This window comes from Manacus vitellinus, unplaced genomic scaffold (assembly GCF_001715985.3).
Source record: "Manacus vitellinus isolate BGI_N305 unplaced genomic scaffold, ASM171598v3 scaffold_9_pilon, whole genome shotgun sequence".
Classification (NCBI taxonomy): Eukaryota; Metazoa; Chordata; class Aves; order Passeriformes; family Pipridae; genus Manacus; species Manacus vitellinus.
Window position 1 is genome coordinate 9,419,316 of NW_021940917.1, and position 19,210 is coordinate 9,438,525.

At 37.7% G+C, this 19,210-nt stretch overlaps 1 protein-coding gene across 1 annotated transcript in view; it reads right to left on the reverse strand.

Annotated features, from left to right (window-relative positions):
* The window catches only part of SVEP1 (sushi, von Willebrand factor type A, EGF and pentraxin domain containing 1), a 165,879-nt gene that overhangs the window by 49,649 nt on the left and 97,020 nt on the right, over nt 1-19,210 (reverse strand). Inside the window, exons 9-26 of the mRNA XM_029965446.1 lie at nt 18,481-18,599; nt 16,937-17,066; nt 16,165-16,272; nt 15,818-15,949; nt 14,331-14,525; nt 13,174-13,295; nt 11,111-11,219; nt 9,022-9,210; nt 8,478-8,711; nt 7,817-7,978; nt 6,960-7,121; nt 5,985-6,146; nt 5,299-5,393; nt 4,065-4,161; nt 3,347-3,460; nt 2,364-2,477; nt 1,347-1,548; nt 392-549 (exon numbers count right to left, since the gene is read on the reverse strand). Coding sequence (XP_029821306.1) covers nt 392-549; nt 1,347-1,548; nt 2,364-2,477; nt 3,347-3,460; nt 4,065-4,161; nt 5,299-5,393; nt 5,985-6,146; nt 6,960-7,121; nt 7,817-7,978; nt 8,478-8,711; nt 9,022-9,210; nt 11,111-11,219; nt 13,174-13,295; nt 14,331-14,525; nt 15,818-15,949; nt 16,165-16,272; nt 16,937-17,066; nt 18,481-18,599 — 2,604 coding nt within the window. The remainder of the gene's footprint in view (nt 1-391; nt 550-1,346; nt 1,549-2,363; nt 2,478-3,346; nt 3,461-4,064; nt 4,162-5,298; nt 5,394-5,984; nt 6,147-6,959; nt 7,122-7,816; nt 7,979-8,477; nt 8,712-9,021; nt 9,211-11,110; nt 11,220-13,173; nt 13,296-14,330; nt 14,526-15,817; nt 15,950-16,164; nt 16,273-16,936; nt 17,067-18,480; nt 18,600-19,210) is intronic.

Here is a 19,210-nt window from a genome sequence, read left to right on the forward strand (position 1 = left end):
TTTTGCCTATAGGGAACTTGATGCCTTTGGGACTTCTAAGGCTAAAACTACCACGCACTAACCCTGTGATGCAAAGCCCTACACAAAATACAAGAATCAGAAAGAGATAATTAACTCAGATATACACAGCAAATACAAATTAAATTTGACAGACCTACTGGGTATTAAAATGATAAAGCCAAGCCTTAGAAAAGAGAAATGACACTGCACACATGCTGTTACTTGTCTGCAATTACACTTAACACTGCAGTCACACAGGCTTCACTCAGCCCCTCAGTCCCACCATCTTAGCTGCTTTTTGGGGGAAGCTGTATGAAATCAGCCCAGCCAGTGCAAGTCCTGTGCAGAGACTTAGTCAAACCACCTTTGTCTGAGACTTAGTCCTTTGTACCTGTTTCACACCTGCTGCCTGTAAAGCCAGGGGGACATTTACAAACGTACGAGTTCAAGGCATCCACACAGGTGGCTTGGTTTAAGCAGGGACTGGAGTCACAGTCGTTGATGTTCACTTCACAGTTCACTCCTGTGTACCCTGTCACACACAGACACCTACAGAGGAAGAGAAGTACACTTCAAAGGTGGCAGCCATCATAACAAGGAATTCTGGCCATGAGGCCAGATCTGCCAATGGGAGTGGCATATAATGAAAAAAAAATCAACCAGTATTTGACTTTTCAGGTAGATACACAAGGCAGTATAAAAGGGCACCGAAACCTCCGCTACTTTGAAAACCAAGGCGCTTAAAAAGCACCAAAACTTCTGGGGATATGGGGAGGGAAAGAGTTACTTAACCCAGACATTAACAGCTGGACCACCTATCTATACAGTGATCTAGGATATGACACTGCTATTGGTATTTGCCACTTCTGATCTGAGTTCAGGTGCCCTAAAACATAAAAATAAATATTTGGAAGTTACCATTGGTGTTTGTACTTTAACCTGTATAGTCTTAACATGTACAGGTCTTCCCAAGCTATAGAAATGTAGTATTACCAGATACACAACTGGTCATCTGGTCATCACCTATTATTCTCATGGAAAGCAAAATAAGCCCTTGAAGTTTAGGAACGTGGAATTCTTTTGGAAGATCAATATTAAAACCATGCAGTCCTATCATGCTCACATTCCAAACTCTGTATATTTTCTTTGCCGTCTACCTTGGAATTTTTTAAGAGTGAGGACACTATGATATATTTTCTTGTCTTTTAAAATCTCTTTTAGTATTCATAAGTGGACCACTTATATTGGATCAGGCTACCAAAAAGCTTGCTGAAATCTAAGAAGTCTGAACCACCACAATCTGTCTGACTTTCCACATTGTATTACATTAATCATCTGTTTTTCACCTGAAGCTGTTGATACCATCTCTGCATGTAGCTCCATTCCTACAGGGTCTGCTGAGACACTCATCAATGTTTCTTTCACACAAGACACCAGTAAAACCTGGGAGGCACTTGCAGGAGAAACTCCCAACTCGATCTTCACAAATAGCCCTATTAAGACATGGGTTTGAAAGGCATTCATTGACCTCCATTTCACAGTGAGCACCTGAGAAAAAAAGAATAAAGTGATAGCTTTGGTTTGAATCAATTTAAGAAAGAAAATTACTAAGCCATCTCTCATTTTCAAGGACTGTTAAGTGGACATAGAAGAATTCCAGAACTATCTTTGCAGTTATAGAAATTAACACATAGCAAATTGTGAGGAATTTAAATGTATCTTGACCATTATGTGAGTAATTTGGGCTGAATTAGAAAATCACCTGAAGAACTATTTGGAGCAACTAAATCTGCTACAGAAGATATTTGGCGGAAACATTAACTCTAAGGAGAGATGTGAAGGCCAGAATTCTGGGATTTCTGATGTGAAAGAAGCTCTATGTTACAATGACTGAAGAATGAAGAAACTGAGCTCTTCGGCAACATGATAACAGATACATGTATTTGTTACAGGAATGTATGAAAGCAGAAGGAAGCCAAGTATGGGGATTGGGAGTAGTTTTAATATAGACCATCTTGTCTATTGTTATAATATTTTTCTTTTAAAGTAAAATTAAAACCAACAATTAGAACCCACGTGAATGTCCTTATTCTTTCCTAAACATCTCACATCAGGTTCACGGCAAAATCAGTAATAGAAGACCCAGCACTTAGTAAATCCTTCTGAAGCCACTTTTACACTACAGAAACTCTGACAGATTAGATGGACATAAGAAATCTAGTACATCCATATCAACATATTTTATATATATATAAAATAAATATATTGCTATATAGCAATGAGATGGAAATAGTTTGGGCAGGGTAGGAAGACATTGTTTTGTCAGAAAGAGCAAAGGCTGATTTAAACAAAACAAGGTGTACCTGTGAATCCTTTTGCACAAGTGCAGTGGTAACTGTTCTTGCCATCAACACAGTGGGCTCCATTCAAACACGGACTGGAGCTACATTCATTTATGTCTTCCTCACACAAGAGACCTTCAAACAGCAAGGATTACAAGGCATGATCAAGACATAGTCACTGTCTGCATGCTGCAGTGACTGGATGTGGAAAACAGAACAACACCATACTGCTGGCATAACAAAGGCCACTGAGAGCAGATGAAAAAATTCCATCATTGACTGCTTTACTGCAAACACCTACAGAGATTCTCTGTGTTATTTAGATGCTGGGATGCGAAAGAAGCAAAGTCCATGGTATGTCTTTATAAAGTTTAAAAAACAATCCAGCTGGTGCTGCTGTTGATAAATATATAGCCATAAACGTGGACAATGAGGGAGACTATTTCTGGTGGAAAACAGAAAGCCTTTTTTTTTTTTTTAATCACACAAAATTATCTCCTTGATAGTTTATTTCAAGATTTAAAAAATTAGGTGCTGTTTTGGCAAAGTACTCAAGCATATTAGTTTCACCATAGATTTCAATACCTTCAATGTGCATGCAGATGACAGTTAAAAACACTGAGAAAAAATATAAGCAAAAGCCCCCTCACTTATTCATAGGAAGCAGAAAAGCAACTGTAAAAATGTTTTGTCTAGTCAGACCACACTCAGTCTCACAAGCACTTTCCCTGTGAGTATTAACTATTTCTCTAAATTTTATTCCTTTTTTCAGACCTAAAATGCCACAAAAGAGAAGCATACATACATCCCCCCCGAGCCTCAAATGCTCATCCTTTTATTTCAAAATCTATTCACATGCAGTAGAACCTTACTCTAACCTGTAGATCAGATTGTTTTCCTGTTATAATTCCATGGGTGTGGAATTATACAGCACTTGTGTTTTGTGTTATCTACTTGGCACAGAAACAATGCCTATTTGAAGAAAAGCTATGAAGTGAAATTACCTGAATAGCCTGGTTGACAATGGCAAACAAAGGTCCCAATGCCATCTTTACACATTCCATTGTTTCGACAAGGAGATGATTTACACTCATCAACTTGTGTTTCACATTTCAAGCCTAGAACACAAAATAAAGGATTCAGAATAGAGAGGCAAAATTTGAAATTGTTCAGAAACGGAGATGTCATGACTACTTAATGTTTATTATCTTCTTATTAGTTTGTGTTTTAACAGACCCGAGGAAAAATGTTATTAGAAAGGTGTGATGCATGTTTGGCAACAGATTGATCAGTTCCAGAGAGTGGCACTTAATATCTATCACAAGTAGGCTTGATAACAGCCGAATTATGAGACATCTGTTTGCTTTGAAGAAACTGGGAAGCCAACACCAAAAAGAAGTAGAGGCACAGTACAAGTACAAGTGGAGATTTCCATCTAGAGTGCAAATTTCCAGCTTTTGTTAATCACAAATATTGGCAAGTGATAGGATTTTCAAATGCACTAACTCCATTAGAAGAAATCCCATTCAAAATCATTTCTGCTAAATACAAGATAATTCAGCAAGAACATTAAGAAGTATTTACTTTCTTAATATGTATTCTAAATATATGATGGACATTCCAATTAGTTAGGTTATACTGAAATGTTTTGCTCCTTTACACTTGCTCATGTTAAAGGCATTGAGACATATTAGGTACTCCACCTGCTTCTCAATTTTTTACCTGTATATCCAAGTGGGCATATGCAGATATATCCACTTCCCAGTTGCTTGCATGTCCCATTATTGTGGCATGGTTCCAGAAAACATTCATGAAAGACCTGCCAGAGGCATGAATGATATAATTACAGCAAAGGTGGCACAAAATTAAACTGTACACCCTATAGTCACTTTGGAAAGATGGGATAAAAAAGTCACCAGCATGAACTTCTAGTTCTTCCTCTTTGTCTCTGCAGCACACCAACTATACTTTTTTATTCATACAGAAAAATGCCACACATCTGAAACATTCTTTTAAAATTACCTTTTAACCAGCAAAATGTGACTGTCACAGTTATTCCCTCATAACTTTCTTAGCTATGATTCTTAATATTTTATATTAAGATATCCTTTATTTGTGAATTCTCCACTTTGCCTCCTTTGACATCAGCTAGTCACTTCCTGCTACTGGCCATCAGGTCAGCTGGCACAGAACTTCACTGTGTGGCATTATTTCTTCTATTGTAGCAAACCTGAATGTATCAAAACCCTTGAGTAAATGATCAACTAAAACCACAGGAGATAAGTTTGTCATCTGTCCCTATGTTATATAATGGTTCAGGCCAAATTTATCAGGAGTCAACTTTGCTCCTGTTTACACAATATCCCAGTTTTAGACTCAATCAAAGCAGCCTTGTCAAGGGTTACACACTGGGGGTGAGATGGTGGGAGGCATCTCTGGCAAACATTGTCATTAGAGTAGTTTCACACAAGGATTTGCCTGTGTTTCAAAAGGGGTACTCACAGTAGAAGGGAGCTCTATGTTTGCCTCCTCTCAAGTGTATGTTAGTATATAACTCAAGACTTTACAACTGAGATTTAGATGATTGGTAGCAGTTTCTGGAATTCAGCATATGGAAGACCTCAGATGACTGAGTATAGTCAATCTACTTTTTATATATTGGCTGAACGTCTTCTGTGTAGTTTACAAGTGTAATAAATATTTCACTCATCAGGTAAAGGCTTTAATTCCAAAATTAAATACTGTCAACAGCTGATGCCACCTCCCCTGTTCAATGGAAGTATTGCTATGATTATGAAGAGAGTTTGAGTGTTCCCCCCTAAACCACTGCTTCCATCTCTTCAGGAAATATTGTCAGCAAAACAATGACATTAGAAAAGGTCTTAGTCATTCACTGCTGCATAAAGCACTTTTTCTTTCATTTGAGATAGTACTGATAAATAACACTTGTCCTTACCTGACTGCTGACTTTGTACTGTTTGCTGATATTTTCTGGAAAGGCTGGTACCATCATTACACTTTCCTCAGCTGCTGAAAAAGTAGAGCCAAAACCTAAAGAAGAAAGATATGAAAGTACTGTTAATGACACTGTAGGGCAAGGTCCCTATTCCATGAGGGCGTTATAACTGCATGTTAGAAATGCATCTAAAGGTATGCTGCAAAAAAGTGAATTTGTGGGAATAAAAAGCAAACTTTACAGCACTGTTACACAAATACGTATTTGTAAGGACATACATTTCTAAAACATATATGTGTTTATATATAAACACATGTGTGTACATATGAAAAAAATTACATGTTTTTATAAACAGATACATGCACGTATACAGATATTAGTGTATATATATATCTCTACAGCATATATATATATATATATATATATATATATATACACAGTGTACACATACACTCACTCTCTGCATATGTATACTCTGTTTATTGAGCCTGGGTATGATTCACACAGTCACTCCTGTGACTGTAAGGCCACATCAGTAGGCAGAACCAGTTGTGAACTTCACTGGTTGGAATCAAAGGTCTACTTTTGTGAATAGAGTAAGTGGGATGCTTTCTGTTAAGACCACTGATGGCTCTCCTTATATTATCCCTTTATTCACTTTATCCAGTAGAGATAATTTGGCTTACTTGAACAATCTGTGATGGATCTGGCACCAATGACAGTAGTTGTTCCATAAAAGGGGCAAGACAAGCAGTAGGACTTTCCTGGGTCTGGTTGATAGTAGTCTCTGGGACAAGGGTGGCAAGGTGTCAAACCTGTACGAGAGAACTCGCCTGCAAGACATGGTACTGCAAGAAAAAAAGGCCAATTTTTTGAGTGATCTGATCTCTTGCATCTCCACCCTACCTTCCCTCACCTCTTTTTGATCACTTTCCCCCCCTCATAGTCCCTCCTTAAACTTAAAAGGAACAGGATGAAACCTGCCAGGAAATGCCTATTTAAATTCTTCTGTGAGGTGACATGTCTTTCGCAAAGGACTATGGATATATCAGGGAAGTATTTAATTCTACTACTTTTGCTGCTCTGGGGGCAGCTTTCAAATGGAACTTCCTTTCTCTTTTATCTCTCACACCTCTTTTAATTTTTTTCCTTTGAGAAGGAGTAATGATGAAGAAAAGGTTTTTTTGTACCATCAATCCCTGCAGATTATTTACCATGGGAATCCTTCTGGCGAAGCTTGTCCAAGACAGATGATGAGAATTTCTTGGAAAGCATTATGGAACAAACTCTGTTAAAATTCAGTATTTTTTACAGAAAATGTGAAAGCTGTTCCAGAAATAACAGTGACAAATATCATTCCCTTTCTCTTCTGTAAGGAAGAAGGTTTTATTTTCATTTAGGTACCCATCATGTATCTCATTTTATTTATCTTTAGATAAGAGTCCACTTTGGAAATCAGGAGGAGGGCAACTGAAATTATCAGGGTATCAGGAAATGACCTATCATTTTGCTGGGAAATGTTGCTTGGTCCACACTCAACCACAAGAGGAATTCAATCTCAGGCAGATGTATTGAATTACATTAGCTGATGTTCAAACAACAACTTGGAAATTTTTAGTATTTAGTTTAAAAAAAGTCTCATTGCTCCTTTTGTTACAAACCTCCACAAGCTGAGACATCTACTGCGCCTCTTTTTACTGTTGATGTGTTTTCTGGGCAAGAGATACAATTCCTGGATCCAAATGCCGGCTGATATGTTCCAAGTGGACATGTTTCACAGGTCTCAAGACCATTAGATGAATACGTTCCCTGCTTGCACTGAGCTGTAAGGCAGAAGAATTTGGAAATATTAAGCAAATCTCCAACATGGTTTCCGATCTCTGAAAATAATGCTGAAATCACACTACATGTCACAAGGACTTTTATTTCTGGAGTTTACTCTACTCTGAAGGACTTCATGGGTACAAAGAGCAAAAAAAAAAAGACAATTGTGGTAAGCAACTGATAGTGCATTTGTGAATTATTAACCAGTGATTCTCCTCCAATCAGCTTCACAGATAATCTACTGCAACTCATTTCAATCAAAAAAATTAATGATAAGACAACAAAAAGGAAATAAAACTACCAACTTCTTTTTCAGAACAAGTCACGAAGAGATAATGGTTCTGAGCTGTTCAATGCCTCAGCACTGTAATGGAGTGGGGCTGGCAATGACAAAAATGATATTATTTTAAGCTTATTAGTTCCTGCAAAATGGGATCACATTCTCAGAAATGAAAGACAGAAATGAAGCAAATCTTCAAGGGCCAACTCGTCTTAAAACATCTACCCAGGCATCCTGCAAGCTACAGCAGTGGTGAAAACTTGGATTTTTCTCTATACATGTGCACCAAGGTACAATTAGGAATGCTCCTCATTTCACACCAGTATGAAGTACCCCTGTACTTCCACCATGGGGAACAAAAGGATATCACCAAGCGTTCAGAAGTGGTTGTCTGAATAAGACAAAAGTTCTCACCTTTGCATTCAGAGATGCTCCTAGAGTGTAGATACTCAGTATAGCTACCAGATGGACAACTTTTGCATTCCAGCTGCCCTTCCTCATCTTGGTAGGATCCAGTCCAGCAGCTTTCACAGGTAAGATGCTCCAGGGAGTAATAGGTACCCAAAGGGCAGTTGACTGTAATGTTGGAAACATAAGTTTCCTTCAGAGTGAAAAATCTTGCCCCTGGAAGTTCCCATTTAGTCAAACTGTTTATATGAAATGTGACTCTGTTCCTCAGCAGATGGGGTATCTCTCCGGAACACTGCAAAAATTTAACTATGCACAGGAAATGGAATCCAATTCCCTATCTTAGCTACGCATCACTCACAAGACTAACAGGGTTGAAAGACTGCATACCAAGCTCTGTTTTCTGTGTGTGACCAAGCATGGATATGCCTGATTTCCCCATGGGAGTGGAATCCTGGGTACAAAAGCATCCTTTTTTCCACAGGCCTTAGTTAGGAACATAAACATTCTCTGGAAGTCAAACTGTGCAAAGCATTTTTGCAGTTTATTGTTATGAGAGACACAATCTCTGGACTGTGTCAAATCATAACCCTCTGCAAACATCCTCTAAAACCTTGCTTTGCAAAAAGATTCCAAATACATGTAAGAAACAAGCAATCTGGCTTACCACACATTCTCCCCCTCAGCACAGAACCAGGCCTGCAGAAAAGAAAGGCCTTCTCCGTCTCCAGTGAGTTGGTGTCAGCTACAATGAGTTCAGATGCAAATTGAAAAGAATACATGGGTTCCTTATGGAGAGTTCTATTCAGCCTGTTCGTGATTGTTTCCAGAGTTTTAAGGAGCCGTCTCTGGTTTTCCAGTTCCAATGTATCATTCCTTTCATCAGGCAGTGGCACGCTAGCTGGAATATAAACAGCAAACACGAAAACACACAGATTTTACAGTCAGCACTTCCACTGTACTCTGGAATATATCGAGGGCATCACTCAAGCTTGTCAGTGGAAAGTGGAAAGCACAAAGCCCTCCATGAATATGAGGCTGTGATCTTTCCCTCAAGCAGAAAGTCTGTGATGAAATGGGGCTATGACTGTGTCCAGAAAACTGACATCTGCATCTTCACCAGGCTTTTGTGAACTGAAGAAGTTTTACTGAATGTATTGAAACACTATTTTTAAAAAGGAAGCGGAGGACAATATTTTCACTTCTCTCACCTGTGATATTAAATATTAACTTGATTTTTTGGTCAGTCAGTGGAACATTCAGCTTATGCCTTTTGATGCGAGCAGGTGCTGCTTTTACAGAGGCAGAGAGATGCTTGGATAAGTCTTCTTCTTGTGCTGCATCAACAAAATCACCATACAAATAATCCAGGTGGTTTGCTGTCCCCCAGCCAGCTGGTCCTGTGGGACATTAAGAAAGAACAAAAAGAGAAACAACATCATGTGGAAAATAAATACCTCTACTGATTCCTAAAATACAACCCCAAGAGAATGGGGTCTGTTTGAAACTTCAGATGATGACTGTTGACTTTGTCTCCTCACAAGTGCCTATTGTACCCTCATTTTGACTAATAAAAAGGAAAAACCAATCTCATTCCTAACTGATATGGTAGAGATCTTTGTGCAGTTAGCCAAGCTTTAGAGAAATAGTTACAAAAGTTACATATTGCAATTCTTTCTTCCTCTGTCTTGCATTCACTCTCACCTGCCAGCAACATCTTAAACAATTCCATACTGCTCTTTCTTCCTCTTCCTGCTTAATTACAGACAGCACAGCCTATGCCATGTCTCCTTTGCATCTTCTCACAACTCCTGAACAGTTGTAACATTGTCTGGCCTCTCAAAAAAGGCATCACCTTATGTGCTCATTACCTCCAGACAGGCATTTTCTGTTATACAGAGAGCCAAATTCAGCCCCTGTATAATATCCTTCACCTGCAACATGCTTTAAATCAGAAACAAACAATTCTTTCTGTGTATAATCTACTTCTTCATATTGACTAATTGTAGAGAGGCACGGTCTATTTCATTGATCTAGTTTATTTTTAGAAAACATAAACATAGGAAAAAAAATCTGCCAATTACCTCTTAGCAGTGAACTAAATTTGGCTTAATTTACAGTGAAAACTAGGACAAGTTGACCCCACAACTTTGAGGGTAATACTGTATGAGTATTCCACAACTAATTTTCTAAACTGCTGTCTCTTATGACCTGAGGAGACAGGTTCTCCTGTCCTGCCTCCCCAGTGTAAATCATGACAAATTCCTGAAAAACAGCAACAAGGTTACTCTGGTAAGAGGTTGAAATGAACCAGAAGAGAATAGGACCCCACATTCCATGTCCTTAACACTGTTTCTTCCAAATGCCCTTACAGGTTAGTTCCAGCTGTCATCAGCATTCGTCCTTACCCTGATGACAATGGCAGACTCAACATCCAGCCCTGCCCCACGTCTGAACACAAACAAATGTGCTCTCAGACTGAGTGAAGCATGCCTAAAAGGTGAGCACAAGCAGGAAACTCTACCAACTAACTCCACTATAAACCTGCAAAAGAAACACAGTCCTGTGACAGAGTACACATTGTGATGTGGACCTGACAAAATGCCTTCTGCTCAGATAGGTACTATAAGTTACCCATTTTCAGCTTTTCTGCTCTGAGCACCCCCATGGGACTCAGAAAGGCCAAGGACAACAGCAGTACAACATGGACACTAACCAGTTTGAAAATGGACTGAAAATGACAACTTACTTGTCATAAAACAATCACTGCCACAAGACACAAGGACTGTCACTCTTTTCACTCTGATATAGCTGCAATGGTGCAAAACCTGCCCTTGCACACAGGATGTAATTTCACAATTACCGGGCAAACTTAAGGTTGTATAACTTTACACAGTGAGGGTTCTGTGCAGATTCAAACCAGCATCATAGATGCTCCTCATTTTCATAACAATCTCCAAAACAATTTATTGTACCTTTTCAGTCTTTTGGTTTGAAACTGCACATTTTTAAAAAGTTTCTTTTTTGTAGGCTAACCAAGCAGGTTTCTAAAACTCTGTGTGTGTGCCCTTCTCTCCCCTCCCCACCATGAGACACCTCAGCAAACCTCTACACTGTATAGCAAGCAGCATCAATACCAGACATCAGTTACAGGATATTTTTATAAAACCTACGATATAATTGCTTATTACATTACAAGTGCCACAGTTATTTTAAAAAAGTATCTCGTAGAAGACATTTTTTCAGGAATTATGCTGTATTAAACCTGGATGGCTATAAATCTATGGAATCCATAATTACCAATGGCAAACCCATTTTCATAATCGTAATTATATTCCAAGCAATGTTTCTGTGTCTGATCTTCCAATCTGCAGTCAATATCATCAACGTCATTACAGAATGATGGGACCTTCCAAGATAAAGAAGAATAACATTAAAAAACATAAAACCACATAGCCCTCTCCACTAACTTAAAAAAAATTAGTTACAATGTAAAGCACTGCTTCTGCCACTGACACCAGATTTCCCCTTTCATGTCTCTTACAACCTTGGTAAGGTCAGCTGAAAGAAACATGTTCTATTGATAAAACTGGGAAATAAGAGGGCAACTTGCAGGTGTGCAAACTTTTTGTTATAGAAGATCTTTTATTTTTAAGAGATGTCAATTCAGTTAACCACTCTTGCATGTGAAATCCCAGAATACAGAAATAAATTCAGGCTTGTTTCTCCCTACAAAAGATGACAGGTGAGCTCATGTGTTTAAAAGCATCTGTGGTTTTTCCAACTATGTTACTTGTAATTCTGTCATGTTGACAACAATGCTGGCACTTTTTTCTAGCTTTCAAACCTTATTTCTTCATGTCCACCTCTCCCTATCCATGGAAAAGGACCCATGCACCAAAAAACCTCAGAGGACAGAGAAAATAATCTCAGGAGGACAGAAATCACAAAACAGAAAACTCAATAGAAACCTTTGTGGTATCATTTATTTCTTCCCTCCATAAAAGCAGTGGAGATTAGACATGAATATGACTGCATGATTTTTGATAAAGTATGTATTTCTTGCTTTTTCCAGAAAGGTTTGAAGCAAGTTGGCCCTAGGCCATGTTTTGAAATTGTTCTGTTTTTTCCATATCAACTTTCATTGGAAAGATGGCTCCTGCCCATTCCTTCCCCCCTTTCGGATCTCTGCTAGAGTTTCAAATTCTTGGGAATAGGAATAAGCATATTCAAAACAGCCTTTCTGAATGTTTTCCCAGGCTGTTGCATTTTGATGTAATTGCTTGGAAGCTCACTATGTATTTTTTCCTTTTTATTTTCTACTTCCCAATAGTAACTGTCTAAGCACTGGAAACTGGTTGTATTGGGCTCTTAGGGGAAAGAAACAGAAATTAAACCAGTCAAGATTTCTCTACTGGAAGAGAATAAACCTGAAGCAAGGCAGGAGATTAACAGACATTTAGGTCCAAGCATCAGACATTGTCTGACGTGTTATGTAAGGTTCCAGCCATTTGACATGGGTTACTGGCATATATTCCAAAATTGAAGGAATTTGCCAATTAGCTGTATGTGCTAACAATGTTTTTTAGTTACAAGGAAAGCTTTTATTTGCATATGAGCCATGTTCTGCAAAAAGCCCGTGTTCTCTACTGGAACAATGCTGTCACACTTGGCCTGGACACCCACTCCTGAGACCACAACTAAAAGTTCTGCTGTTTCTGCTTTTCAGCTGAGGACAGATTTGTGGTTTAAGAAGGGAGATTGTGATATTGAAGTGGAAAGCAAGAGACATGGTAGAGAAGTAACATGGTACCTCTTCAAATTCAGGGCCATGCAGCTCTGAATGACAAGACTGAGAACTCGTAACCTCAAGAAACCCAAGCAAATCACTACTACTGGATTTAAGTGCCTGGACATAGACACCAAATGTGGAATTATCCATTTCTATATGTATGTTCATTCATATTATATGAATATATATCACACATATGCTATATAAAATGCATTTATTTTACTATCACATCCAACTTTCAAAAACAACACTGAGGTTAGGGGACAACTGACTGGGGTTTTCAAAACTGCACAGGTTCTATTTGGAAGCCTACTGAAAATCTACCTGCAGATCCCTAAACTACTTGGACATATATGCTGTCCCATATAATTCCACACTGAAGACTAAGCTGAATTAGATTAAAATGCCAGGGAATCATCTTTATTTTTAAAGATGACTTGTCATCATCTGAAAAAGCACAGATCTCATTTATGAGTTACTTTCCTTGTACAAAATCAGTTAACTGGAAAAAATAACAATTATGTATATTTTTAAAGAAGTATATAAAGGGAAGGAGTATTTACTAACCTACCATTTTACCAAGTGCACTCTGGAATGCGTCAGTAAATCTGTTTAGAAGATTGTTGTCATCACATCGTGTTGCTTTGTAGAGCATCTCAAAGGATTTGAACCCATGGTTTGCAAAACGATTTACTGAAAAATTTTGGAGAAATAAATTTTTACTGATCAGTGCAAAAGCTTTATAGCTAAAATCAAGATAATTCAGGCTGAAACTGGAATATAATAAGGTAAGAAGCACTGTCTTTAAATCAGCAGCCTAAGTGGATCACTCATATCTCAGCCAATGCAGTTAATACAACCCTTTGGCAGGCATCAAATTTACTGGAAAAGCTAGAAGACATTAAAATAAAGGTCATTTATGTACTTCAGCATTTTCTTAAGGGAAGAAACCTGTAAGCTGTCAACAAACTCCATACTTACTTTTTACTGAGAGAGAAGCAATAAATATTAAAACTCTTATTACTAATGCTGCTAGGCTAAATATGGAAAATTATCAACCAGAATTCAATCAGAGTTAAGTTCCTAAGTGTCCACGTTACAGATTTTGAATTGATAAATAGCTCTGAAACATAACTCTTGCTTGTTCATAGCTGAAAAACTGCTCTTTTTTTTCTGAAACCAAGAAATCAACTTTAATGGAAATGGATGCAACATGGTACCAAGACTGTCTTCAAATATAATTCTAATATATTCATCTTAAAAATGTCACCAAAGGTGGAAAATTCCACAGCTGAAGTTTTGATGTGTCCAGCTCAAAGAAAACACATGAACTCTTCTGATCTGGTGGTAATTAGATATGTAAATAGAGTGCACACTATACATTTGGATCAATAAGTTGCAAATACTCTGGTTATTCTTACTGAAAAGACCCTGTCAGTGTTTGTAAAAAAACTGTTTCAATTAACCTGTCTGCTTTGCGTCTTTGCTGTTTTGTGATTCCTAGGATTCAAATTCACTGCTATACTTGGGTTTCAGACAGCTTCTGAAGTAACACATTTACAGACTTCCAAGCATTATTTCATAATATTTGTAACAATTCAGAGGCAGTGGACGGACATTTGTTATAATGAAATAGAAGTCAAAATTTCTAAAACATTTTTATTTACTTTATCATTAAACATAGTGTTTGGTGAGTTGCAGATTTATCTTAGTAACAGTAAGACTTACAAGAGCAGCTAGGCCACTCTGGAGAGTAGGGTGGCTTCCAGAGACCATCTTCATATGCACAATAGTAGTTTTCACTTGATCCTTCTGAAAAGCTGTAACCCTCTGCGCAGTGCAATGTGCAATTAACTCCTGCTTCATCTGATGTGCATATAAAATCCCCATTCACAGGCTCAAAGGATATTTCACAGGGAGAACCTGTAAACAATACAAAGATTTATATATTGATGAATGTGGTGAAATAAGTGACCCTGCAGGAAAATGGCACTGAGAGGGTTTCCAAAAGTATCTAGTATTAACCTGATCTTGCCTCTGTTGAAGTATTATTTGTTACTTCCACAAAGTCAGGATCAGGCTACTGCTAAATAATTCTCAAATTCTGCCACTGGAATTTGAAATCCAGAAACACAAAGACAGTAAAAAAAGTTGTGATACATATGAGAAACTATTTACTAAAATAATATAAAATGTTAATCTAAATTTTAACATGAATTACATACAATGAATTCTACTAAACTAAATTACATCTTGAATTCTGAAACTAAACATTATCCATCCTGCACCATTGCAACAAAACGTGAACTTGTCAAAATAATCTTAGGGGGAACTGACTATTCAATTTTTTGCTTATATTTCCTACTGTGAAGGAGGTTGTGAACATCTGAAAACATTATGTGACAAATACTGAACCACAAAAAGTCTAAGGTGGTATAGAACCTGAAATAATGCCAATTCTAAGCACTGGTTTGTTCTTTCTAAGATTTAGAGCAAACCAGAGACTAGCACATCAATTTGCAACTTATGGTTTCTAAAAGCTATAACCAAAATGCCAGTCTGCATGATTTTAAATTCTCTCTTCACTAACTGATCTTTTTATACAGATATCCAGCTGAGACAAAAACTAGAAAGTAGAATTTTCATCCTTAATACTTTATCTACCAAATTATTGTTTGGACTTTAAAGAAGAAAGTGAACTGTGAGGAAAATATGTCTACACAGCACACAAAATGCAGTAGCATATCTATAGGTACAGACAGATTCTAAAATCCAAAGAATGTTCTATTATCTGCTACAATACTTGTAGGTGACTAAAGAAAATTTGGCAGAAAGTTTTCCTTTTTAATTACAGATTTGAAACAAGACTGGAGTAACTACGTATTAATACAGCTCACATGGTATCTGTCATATAAAAAAAGAAAAAAATCCATTTCTATAAGTTTTACTGTTTAATGAATCGTAATTTTAATGCTTTTACATTCAAATTTGAATTTATAAGGCCAAATTCACTATTGTGCTGTTTCAGTCTTAGACAATTTATTTGTTGATACTAACAAATATCCTGACTGCCTTCAAGTGACTCCAATATAAAATGGAAATAACTAAATGAAAAAGTGGAGACTAAATGAAAAAGTGGAGCATTCCTGCATCCTTTATGATATTCAATTAGATCAATGACATACGGTCTTGAGCAGGAGATGAAGACAACAAACCTTTGATGACAATGTGGATCTCACATGTCCTGTTATTTCCAGAAGGATCCACGGCTGTGTACTGAACTGTTGTTTCTCCTTTGGGAAAGAGATCTCCAGGTGCATGACTCCTAGTGACAGTCAATGGACCACCTAGAAGAGTCAAAAGACAATCTAAAACATCAGTAAGTAAAAAAGGGTTACTGACACCCAATCTTGATGAACGGAAAAGCAAACGGCAACACATCTTCAAAATTAAGTGTTCTTGAAAACAAATAAATAAAAGAAACATAAAAAAATCTCAAACAAGTGAACAGGTTCTCTAGCCTTCTACTGTTGCATGCTTGTTTTGGGGTGCACTATCTCACCTGAATTGTCTGAAAATTCTGGTTCTTCCCATGTTGCTGGGTAATCATTCTCTGCTGCTTGCATGGGTGGTGGAGATCTGCATCTGTCAACTACAGGAGGTTCTACATCTGCAGAATTTGAAAGGATGGCATGACATTAGCTTACAGAACTACTGCCAAACTCAAATGGCATCTATCATCAGAAGAAGTTAGGTAAGCAGCAGTTTTAAGCTCATATCAGAAGGTAAAATAAAGGTGCACACCTGGAAGCTTCTGCAATTGGAAGACGCTGAGTGAATGGACAAGACTAATTCCTCTACTGAACTCATGGTTTCTGCAGTGTTTGCTTTCTACAGAGCAAACCTTGGACTACCTACAGGACTACTGAATAACACAACTGTCTGATAGAAAGACTTTAGCAATGATTTGCATCAGCAATGTGTGCAAACCTTGGAAATCCTGTTGGAGTATTTCAAGAATTAAATACAGATATATGATGAAGGCAGTAAGTGACAATACAATAAAGCATTTAATATACTAGTGTGAGGAGAAATCTTAATATTCAGAATGAATGGCAGAATGAAACACAACCCAAACCAAACATTGTGAGCAATGACTGCACACTATGCAAACAGTGACCAAAGATCAGCAAAGGATTTGCGGAGATGATAACGCTCCTGGGCTTATGACTGTGCATATAAGGGCCACAGTGACTCCCAGTCTCTTTCTGCACTAATCAGAAGGTTTCAAACATGACAGGCAGATTTCCTCATTGACTTTTAACAGCACTTACCAATAACCTTGACACTGAACGTACAGCTTGCCTCATTGCCCGACTTATCAGTTGCTGTGTAAGTAATGTCAACTTTGCCAATTGGGAGAAGAAATGGTGGTATGAAAGCTGGGGTAACACGAACTGAGACCTGTTACAGGAAAACAGGTGTTATTTAAAAACCAAAGCTGGTTACTAATCATGATATTCATGTTTTGAAAAATTGACAGAATAGTATCCTTCAATGTTAAGCCTACTCATTCTTAATACAAATAGCCTCTGAAAGTAATGAGGATGGACTTTGCAACAGAGTACTCTATGCCCTTTCTTAAGTCTGCCTTCTGTATAGCAACAGGAATTTACTCAGTCAGGATTTGGACCCTGACCTGCTGCAGTTTACAGCAGTGTGCATTAAAAAACTTTGTTTGCCTAATTGCACTGAACACAAACTACATCAACTCAGAACCAGTCTGCAGTTCAGTTCTCCAGCTGCAAGGGCAGCAGACCTGGGAAATTAGTGGAGGAGACAATTGTGGGCTATAAGTACTTACATATCCAGTTTTGATCTAAATACGTGTATGAGTCATTAGCCCACAGATGCTTCAATATGTTCTGGCACAGCAAAGGAACTTTACATTTGGAGTAAATGACACATATACCGTCTGTGGTTTTTTCATATGGCTTAGAATGTCTTAAGGAATTTGTCTTTAAAAGAAATGGTTTCACGTGTAAAACAGCAGTTAGTTCACCTGACAGCCATGATTTTGACAAACTTCTTACAACTAAGAGCTAAGGCACTTGACTTCTACATTTCAAAGAATGACTCTGTACCAGCAGACCTACAGTACCTGACCATGACTATGCTACAGAAAAAGAAAGTGTGAACTTAAATTTACTGGGACAGCTCAACTTCTTAGTGCAAAAAACTCCTGTGTTTGCAGTAAATTAAAAGCACACATAGACTCATTGTCCCTCTGCTGACTACTGATAAAGCATTCAGTTGCTGTAAATGGATCATGTATGAGCCTGTAAGAAATGTTACTCTTTATGAAACAGCTCTGGAGCAAGTTTTCCTTGTAACTCCATTTCCAGATCTCTGATACCCATAGTAGCCAAAGGCCCACTTCTGAACTTGCACAGGAAAATGAGGTTTCTCTTTCTCACTCAGAAAGCTGAAATGAGTTTTTACTTATCACACTGTGTACTTGTTAACCTTTTAGATTAATGAACTGGTTTGCTTCTTTCTGAGAAGAGTTTATTAAACTTCTTGACATTCTAAGCGCTCATTTTTAAAGCAGATGTCTCCATCTTGTAAACAAGGGCACATTCTTTCTTTTGACCACATAAATTAACCATATGAGGTTTTATGCACTGAAATTCCATGCAGTGTCCTGTACCTCATAATTCCAATCAAGACAGAAAATGCTAAATTTTTAAGATACAAACTTTCTAGCAGGTTTTTTTTCTACTCCTGTTTATCAGAACAAAGAAATTCTAGTGAATCATAAAATTAATTGAAATCAGAAAGACTGCCTCCAGTCAAACAGATACAGATTTTAACTTGCCTCATCTCCAGAGTTATCCTCAGCTGTTGGTACCTGCCAGCTGATATTAGCAGAGTTATGATGTTCCAGAGTCACAGTCTCAATATTGTCTGGACAGTGGATCCGAGGCGCTTCAATATCTGACCCAGAAAAAGACAAAATAGTTTTATATGCGGGATCACAGAAGTAAAATGTCTGTAATGGTTAGACTGAAACTTGTTAAAACCACTGTTTTTCATACTGCCCGGAATATAAATGTACGTATTTTTGCAAACTTCCTATCTCTGCCCCTTCTTAATTCTTGCCTATTGGCTCCGACCTCAATAGTAAATTTTCCTGGGGAAAGGACTTATTTTTGTTGTATTTTTTCACATCACTGAGCACAATGAGACTTACTCTTACACAGAATCAAAAAACAAGGAATAAATAAGAGTTAATTTGTTTCTTTTATTATTCATCCCTTCCTTCTCTATCCTTTCACTGTTCACACACATGACACATACATACAAAAATACTTGCTTCAGATAATCGGTGACTCAAAAAAACTCTTAAGTATTTGTGACATGATATACATACTATGAACAAGACATTAGTGACTCAAATTCTCTGGAGCATGGTGTGGAACTGACTCGAAAGAACCAATGGCAAGAATTTGGGCAGCAGCTGCTGGAAATGCTCCTTAATAAACTCCTGTTATATGGCATTATGTAGGACAAATGGAGTCTTCTGGTGACAGGTGACAATGCTGGAT